We start from the raw sequence: 8,667 nt of genomic DNA, 5'->3' as shown, positions 1-8,667 counted from the left end.
TCTTGCCCAGACTATATAAAATCTTTGATTGGAATTGCTCTAACATAAACCCACTTGAAACACTGAAATTGTGAACAAATGTAAAAGTTAAAAAGGAGTCAAAAAGCTGTGATTTACTGGTTAGTGCAGATAAAGCAAAACTAGGTAAGCAATGTGAAATTACTAACAGCAAATACAAACGGTTTATGTGGAACGAGGCTCTAACTCAATGAACAGAGGAGAAATTTTTATTTCAAAGAGAATAGTTAAGACTAGAAAGTTCTAAAAGAGTCCATGCAATATGTTAATTCTGATTAGTTGTGCCACCACAGTGAGGGAAATCCTGGCTGTAGAATCACTCCCTACTGTTGGCACCTTGTATGTGTTTTGTGCACCTGGAGCACAGAGAGGTAGTAACAAGTGGTCAGAGTTAGTGAGGAGGCTGCCAGATGAGGCAGTCCTAAGAGGGGCACACAGCAGCATCTAATAAAAATATTTAATTCACCGTCCTAACTACCATTAATCAAATAATATATTTTTGTATATAAACATTGAATCTGACTGCAAATAACTGAATTACATACTGAAAAGCATCAAATTCCCTTGAAAACCCCTTCAAAGTGAATGACCAAGATGGTTAAGGAGTCACTGCTAATTGATAAATTTTGTATTATAGGCAGAAAGTTTTAAAATAAACCGCTTAATGTCAGACTAGAAAAATGATTAATTGTGTCAAATAATGGAAATCTAAATGATGCCATATATCATTTCTCTAATTTGATAGGTCCTGCTTTATTAATAATGCAATTTGCAGCTGAATCAAGTCTCAAAGTTCCTTAAAAAACAAAATGATTTTTCCTAAAGAGAAGTTTATGTGTTGAGTACTAAATGCTGGCTAACATGAGAAGATAGGAGTTAGTTCTCTGATGCTTTATCTCACTTTGTGGCTTTAAAACTGATAACACCTGCCGTGTTCTGAAACCGTTTAGCCATTTACATATCGGAAATTGGCTAACGTTTCCCAGTGATGATGGTGGTCTTTGTTATTTTCCATAAAGCTACTGGTAAGTTGAGTTTGTTCAGCGTCTTAGTGACGGCCATTTGAAATGTCACAAGGGGGAGATTCATTCACACTTGGGGAACATTTTCGAAACTGTACAATAAGTATACTAGTAAATACCAGTAAAGAATTGAAAAGCAAACTTTCTCTGACAAATCTGAATCAGAAAAGATAACTGATTAACTTTAGAGGACTAAATTCAGGTCCAACTAAAAAGCAGTAGTTCAACTATTTCCTGTGGTATCTGAGTAAAATTGGAAGTTATAAAAATAAAGATTATAAACTGTTTAGCCAAGCAGCTGACCCATTTCTTTGTATTATGCTCAGCCCACCTTGCCTCTTATGATCTACTAAAAAACTGGTATGCTGATTTCTATCAAATACATCCTTGACATTAACTGGCAGTTTCAATACAGGCAGTAGAACAACTTATTCCTAAATACAACATCCAGGTACACCAAACTGAAACACTTTGGATATAGTGTTTTGTTGGCCATTGCTTAAGTAGTAATTTGAGTAACACACACCGGACAGCATTCTGAAGGCTGACAGGTCAACATGTTTCAGGAAAATAGCTGGTAGTAAAGAAATAAACCAAACAAAAAATACACTTACAAAAGTATTTTAAAAGGCATCCAGTCATCACTGGTGTGCAAGGATAATTCCTACCTCAGATAGTCTCTGCGACAAAGGATAAGATTAGCTTTAGTGTACAGGGTGGAGCCCACCTCTCCCAAACGACAGTCACAGCATGCACACTTCAGACAGTCTTCATGCCAGTATTTGTCCAACGCCTTTAGAAGATAGCGGTCCTTGATCTTTCGGTTGCAGCCAGCACAACCTTTCGGCTTGGTGTCTGGCTGGACTGAGAGCATTTGTATACCTAAAAGAAGACAAAAGCAAAAAGCGAGACAATAAAAAAGACGTCAAAAGACTGCCAACAAGCTAAATATTTAATATTGCCTTTTCTAAGAGTATTAGTTTTTCTTTTTTTAGGGCCGTACTGCTATCAAACTCAGTTTTGGAAACAAAGAGCCTCAAAACTTTATAAAGTCCTTATTAAATCATTTACAAATGTCACGAGTGTAAACTGCTAAAAATAATGAATTCATGCTGTACCCAGTAAGCTAGCATGATAAACATGGAGTTAAATATTTTTAATAATTTTATAGTATTCCTACTTCCCATATACAATGTTTCTTTTAGAGAGAACATGTGAGCAAATGGCTAACAATTTCAAAAGAAAGCTACTTAATAAACTAATCCACACACAATTTCTAGGAGTCAAAAATGAGTTTGTTTTAACTGGTTAAAAATTTCGCTTAGTATGTGTTTGAGGGTGGAGGACGAGCACACCCTAAATGGGACTGTGCTATTCGAACTTAGCAGCAGAAATGTTTAGAGTTAAGTACACAGAGTAGTCACCTGAAAAACTCACCATCCTATTTTACTTGTTTGCAATCTAACGTTTCCTTCTAAGTCCTTAATATTTCAAAACATTCATTATGGTAAAATTTAAAAAATGTATTTATACTCATAGATATCAGTTAGTGCCTGTATTAATGACATATTAGCTAACTGTATACTATACGCTTTTATATAAAACGGAAGTACGAGATTATATAATTTATTACCATAAATACACAGTTCTTTATTTTTATAGGGGAAAGAAACAGAGGGCAAAGTCCAAATATGTAAACATAAAATATACAAACATACACAAATATATACACACATTATATACATACTATACTAGACATAAGGACATTTATATCATTTTAGAGATTATCGCCATCACAAATAAGCGGGTCTAGCTGGATTCTATTGGTCTTACAACTTGACTGAAATCCTTTCAATGAAAGGATATTACCCTCTGAGCTTCTTATTTCCTAAGTGTCAAACACTCAGCCTTGAAAAATGCAGGGGTAACTCTTAAACTTCATACTTATCAAATAATTTATTTTAGGCATTATTAAAATACCAAACACATCATCTCTTCCAAATTCCCTCACTCTACAAATATGATATAGAGACCCAAGAGAGGTTAAGGGACTTGCTCAAAGCTAAACGATGGGACTTGGGACCAGGTGGCCTTCTTAAGCCCAGAGACCCCTCTGCTACATTATGCTTCCTCTCCTAGGCATAAAGTTTTCAACTTGGATGTAGAAGGACACAAAACACCAAATGTGCATGCATTTGAAACAGTTCCAAGAAAGGAAACGCCAAGCTATAAACACTTGTATTTCCCTTCTCCATAATACCTAAACCTTCTTTAGTTTCCTCTGATGCCTGATGATGAATGCTCTATCCTCATTACCTTCAACAACCTTTTTAAAAAAAAATCATACAGATAAGAGACATCAAGGTACTCTCCCACACAGCTGAATAACTTTTCTAGTTCCAAATAATACATGAATTGCACATGATATTGTTATGGTGCTGAACTTTCCTTAGAAAATAACTTGTCTGGCACAGTGCTGGAGTAGGAATGGCAGGGGAGAAAGTGGCGTGGCTGTTCTTTCTGCATGATACGCCTAGCCGCAGTTGCCCGAGCTGCAGACCAGCAGCTCGATTTGTACAGAAGAGCAGGTGGTATTCCTATAGCTTGCTTTCTGTTCCCTTTCTTTGAAGGAGCTAAGGGTCTAGTGTAGATTAATCATAACCCTTGATAGCTCTGTTAAATCACACTCTCTAGAACTTCTAATAAATGAAGTTTCTTTGATCAGAACTGGTTAGCCACTTCTAGCAAGGTTCCACAAGGAATGAATCCCATTAATTACAGGGCAGAACATACCCAAGTGCCTCTTAACCATCTACCTGGGGGGAGAAGGAACATTTTGATTTACTAAACAACATTCTGGATTGTGTTAATATAAACATCCAGAGATATATTAACATTAGCCATTTTATTTCTCTAATTTATAAAGACCTTTAAATCCTATAGCTCAAAGATAAGAATAAATAAATCCTTCCTCGAAGCAGCTAAGCTACATTTCCCATAGTAGTACTACTACCATGAAGCGCAGAAGGTCATCTATCTTTACTGAAAATGCTTTGCTACCAGGACAGCAGATTCCAGCATTTGGCACAAGTCACACAATCCTGCTTGTCTTCACAAAATGTTTTTGTTGTGTTGACATTTTAATTTAACACTCAGAGGCCAATTAATATTTGAAACTCTTACATTCTGTTCGGCCCTAGGCATAAAAGAAGTTTGATATTTTACATTTAATCCCTGTAATTTATTTTAAAGAACATCATATTCCTCTCAAAAATGGAACCTTTGAAATGTTATTCAAGTTAACAGTTGTAGAAAAAGAACTATTTTGTAGTCAGCACATTGCCATGTACCTAAAAGGCATAAAGCAGCCAGTGGCCTCCCCTTGCCATCCAGAAGAACACGTCTGGGTAGAGTTACGTGTTCGTAAGCTGAGAAACATTTCACAAGTTGCTCATAACACATTCGGACTCATAACTAGTTTTAGATTGGCATGTAAATTGTTCTGAGGGAAATTCTTATTGCCTTTGAGACCCTGCCATTCTGTTATTTGACAGTTTAAGGGAAATCGTAATTAAAAAAAAAGACATAAATAATAGCCTGTGCAGTGTGGTGTGCAGAAATAAGTAGAACCATTTCATTTAAACTCTGGTGAGCTTTTAATTGCCTGGATTGCATTGTGAGGCGGCCTAACGGTTGATTGCCTCCATTCTGTTCCCTTGTTCTGGGCCATTCATCCACACAGTCTCAGCTTCAGTAGTTAACACAACAAAGTAACCACAACTCCACAACACACCAGATTTTAAAATAATAATAATAGTAAAAGATTTGCAGCACTTAGAAACAGTCTTTTATATTGTGGGGCTAACTACACATAATGAATGGAAAACATTTTGTCCCCCTTGGAAGATGCACAGAGAACAATTTGGGAGAAGGAACAGGAAGAGAGGATACATAAAGGGGGTTGGCAGAGATGAGGTGCCTCAGGAAGATGCTAAAATGGGAATGCAGGTCCTGCAGTTCGGAGCAGTGACACAGATTAAAAGAATTTGGCCAACAGGGCCGTTCGATTGCCAAGAGGTACCAAACAAAAGATTTTCTCTCCTCCTGTCCATCTTCATCCTCTCCCCAACCCCCAGCCCCTATTGGAAAACTGGATTGGGCCTAAAAGCTTGTTTCTCTCTGTTCACTGGCCCAGAGCATCCCTACAGGCAGCAGCCCCCTAAGGGACAACAATGCAAATAGATGTCCCCAGATCTCAGGCACTGGAGCTGCTTAACTCTGTTCTGCCCCTTCGACTCCCAACCCCCCTCCCCATCCACCTTCCACTCCCCCCTCCTTTTTTTTTTGAGCAATGGAGCTGGGAACCAATTTGATTCCCTTTTTCTCCAATGCAGCTGCAAGGCTCAGAGATACTGACATTTTTCCACTCTTATCAGTTTAATTACAGTTACCATGGCAGCAAAGTGCTAGTGCTTGGCAAAGGCCAACAAGAGATTTGCAAGACTGAGTCCAATTTTGATGCAGCTCACATGCAAAATAAAAAAAAAAAAAAAAGAAAGAAACATACATACACTCTAACAAAGAATCCCTTGCGGAGTTTATGTTCCAGCCTTTTGTAGCTGTCTTTGCAGCCACACAGGGATGATTTGCAAAGAATGTAGCCGTATTTATTGCACCTAGCAAGATTAATTGGTTTAAGCAGCAGTCTTTCAAAGCAGTTACAACGATAATATTTCGGATGTTTTAGAAAGACACAAAAGCAGCGGAAGAGCAGGAAGGCTTTTGAACAGCTGAAAGCGCCGAGCGCCGGCAAAGTGCATCTATGATAGATTGTAACCTTACCAAAACTTTTCTCCTTTTTCTGCATGACTTGACTTAGGCGTGCCTGAGTTGCAGCAGCTTCTCATTGAGCACCAAGCCCAAAGGTAGAAGTGGAAGAGGGTCTCCTTGATTTGGCTCACGTGTGGACCTGGTGCAGTCTACACCGCCGAGGACCTACTATTGTGTAGCCACTTTGGGAGCGGGTCGGAGTGGCGGCGGAGGGTGGGGGAAGGGATGAGGACGGCCAGAAGAGAAACGGCGCACACACGGAGCCCCTCACAGGGTGGCAGTGTGCAAAATGACGGCGAACGACAAAGCCACATGCTTCCCTAACTCTGCCCGTAATCCTAAAATCCCAGTGGCCCCTTTTAGCTTCGTGGTAACAAATGGATTTGATTAAACTGTCACATGCAGCGTTGGCATAGCATATCATGTTCAATATGAAAAAGATCATAAATCTGACTTGTATTTCCTAACAGCAAGCTGGGTAGTCCCCGTTAAAATGTGCTGCATCAGTTTGAATCTCAGCCTATAAGGACATAAGCACCTCGATCCACTGAGCCTCTTTCTTTTGGGGCACTTCTCCCACAACCCCCAAACATAGCCACTTTTTCATCTTTTAGAAGCAACATTTTGTCATTCTGGCTGTGTGGGGGCGGCGGCAGTGTCCACAAGAACCAAAAGACCGTAATTTAAACTCTTTTGGGGGTGGTGGTCATGAATCCCAGCAAGTAAAGGGGCGGGGGGAGCAGGGTCCGGGAACCCACCGTGGACTGAACTCCCTTCCTCCGGGCGGGCCAGGAGCGAACATTTCCCGATTCCGAACTCGCCTGCCCCTCTCTCCCCGGGAGCCAGGGGTGTGGAAATGCTGCAGTTCTCGTGAACTTTGACTATTATCCACTCGAGTCATACTTGAGACGTTCCGCGCTGCAGCCGCTCTCTCCTTCCATCAATATCTTCCGCCCGCATCTATTTCATGTCTCATCATAAAAATAATGAAGCCTCACATGATTTAAACAAAATCGTCTCAGCAGAGCTGCAGCCCGAGCGAAAGTTGCAGTGCGGAGCTGGGTTGCAGCTCAGTTTATGCCTCATTAGGAGAGGCTGGGGGAGAAAAAGAAGACCCACATCCGCACACGCACGCGCGCACCCGCAGACACACACACCACAAATAAGCCGACGCGTGTGTTCGCAGTTGCTGCACTTACCTTCTCAGTTAAGCGATACAGGGGCAGGCCGTTCAGTAAGCACAGTGGCTGCTTTGTAGCGCTTCTCCTTGGGAAAGGTCAAAAAGAAGCATTGTTTGAAAAAAACGGGGGGGGGGCAAGGAATCGCTATTTTTTTAAGTTTAAAATAATGAGGTCCTCGAGGATCTGCCAAGTAACGGTGTTGGCCGCATCTGAGCCACAGGTGTCCTCCTTTTAGACAACTGCAGTCCGAGGCTGTCTCTCCGTCCTGGCTCAAGACAACTTACCCCAGCAGCGTGCGCGGAGCCGAGCTGAAGGAAGCCCCGGCTCTCAGCTGCAAAATGCAATCCCTTACCAGCCAGGCATAATACAGCCAAAGAAAAGGTCACTCGGTTATTACTGAGCCGCCAGAGCCCGGACAGCGCTTGTCAAGCCCACAGAGAAGCAGCTTCCTTCCGATTTAAGACTATTTACCTCTCACCCCCACCCCTCCCTCTTTCCCTCCTTCGCTTTTCTCCCTCCCTCTCTCGCCGGCTCTCTCGCTTGCTCTCTTGTGCCCGTTCTGCAGCTCAGTCAAGTACATCCGCCCTCGGAAAGTGCAAAGCAGCCACGAGACAGATTGGGCTTTGTTGCTAATTTCCCAGGGTGAAAATTTACAAGCCTGCGAGTGCAGTCAGCACAACCACATGCATATGCTCCTCACAAACGCTGGGGACGACCCCGCGCACAAAAAGTGACCTCTGCAGGAGTCGGCTGAAGAAGGACCCTACCTCCCGGACCCATCCAAAACAACTCCTGCAAAAGAGCTCCGGAGAAAAAGGGTAGGGTTCCTAAAATAATCAGGCACTTTGGAATAGGTGGCCACATTTAAAGCAAACTGTCGCCCAAAGCCATCTTTTAAGCTACCAATTGTGGAAATGAAAATAAAAGCAAGAGAATCAAACTGCTTCCAGAATACGCTGGAAAAGCACCCAGCCCTCCCCTTTAAGAAATATCTTGGAGGTGGAGGGTGGCTTGCAATGGCCAGGTCTCTGACTTCCATTCAGGAACTCTCTAAAGTCGCTGCTCCGCAGGTCTGTCACACATGGCCAGTCCAGCTGATGACACACTCCTCTTCCTTCTTTAATGGCCCTAGAGCCAAACTGTGAACTTGCCCCCCATTAACCAATGCTGAACCCCTCTCCCTCCACTGAAACACTCCTGCAATTGCTTGAATTCCTTACAATTTAAAACTCACACACTCAAAGGAAAAACACTCAAGAGCACACCACTAACTTGAGCAAAGAACCAGAGGGTCTCCACGCCTGGCCGGAGGCACCCCTGCCCTGTCTCCATAGGCTTGTTTTTGAGGCCTTGTCAGATTATTATTATTATTTTTTTAAATAGGTCTTTTTCTCCCCAACCTCTTCTTCTCTCTACTTTCCATCTATCAAAGCTACTGGTAGCTTTCATACATCCTATCATTTTTCTAAGTTTTCAGACTTCAAAGTTATCTTCTCTTTTTGGCAGCTATTATGACATCCTCACCACCTTTTACAAAGCCATGTCAAAGGTCAAGCTTAAAAAATAGTCCAAATTTGAATGACCCTGGCTGAAATAGTCTAAGAGCAAAGAAAGAG

At 41.6% G+C, this 8,667-nt stretch overlaps 1 protein-coding gene across 5 annotated transcripts in view; it reads right to left on the bottom strand.

Annotated features, from left to right (window-relative positions):
- Positions 1–8,667, bottom strand: part of LMO3 (LIM domain only 3) — a 61,922-nt gene that overhangs the window by 52,454 nt on the left and 801 nt on the right. Inside the window, exons 1-3 of one of the 5 annotated variants that reach the window (XM_004390812.1) lie at positions 7,752–7,800; positions 7,070–7,136; positions 1,709–1,922 (exon numbers count right to left, since the gene is read on the bottom strand). In XM_004390812.1, coding sequence (XP_004390869.1) covers positions 1,709–1,914 — 206 coding nt within the window. In that variant the 5' untranslated portion in view covers positions 1,915–1,922; positions 7,070–7,136; positions 7,752–7,800. Of the gene's footprint in view, positions 1–1,708; positions 1,923–5,882; positions 6,403–6,773; positions 6,972–7,069; positions 7,137–7,751; positions 7,801–8,667 lie in introns of those variants that run through there. The other 4 variants (XM_004390813.2, XM_004390815.2, XM_004390810.1 and 1 more) reach the window with 4 other exon arrangements.

This window comes from Trichechus manatus, unplaced genomic scaffold (genome assembly GCF_000243295.1).
Source record: "Trichechus manatus latirostris isolate Lorelei unplaced genomic scaffold, TriManLat1.0 scaffold00328, whole genome shotgun sequence".
In the NCBI taxonomy this organism is placed as follows: Eukaryota; Metazoa; Chordata; class Mammalia; order Sirenia; family Trichechidae; genus Trichechus; species Trichechus manatus.
This window is presented reverse-complemented; position numbering and strand designations above follow the sequence as displayed.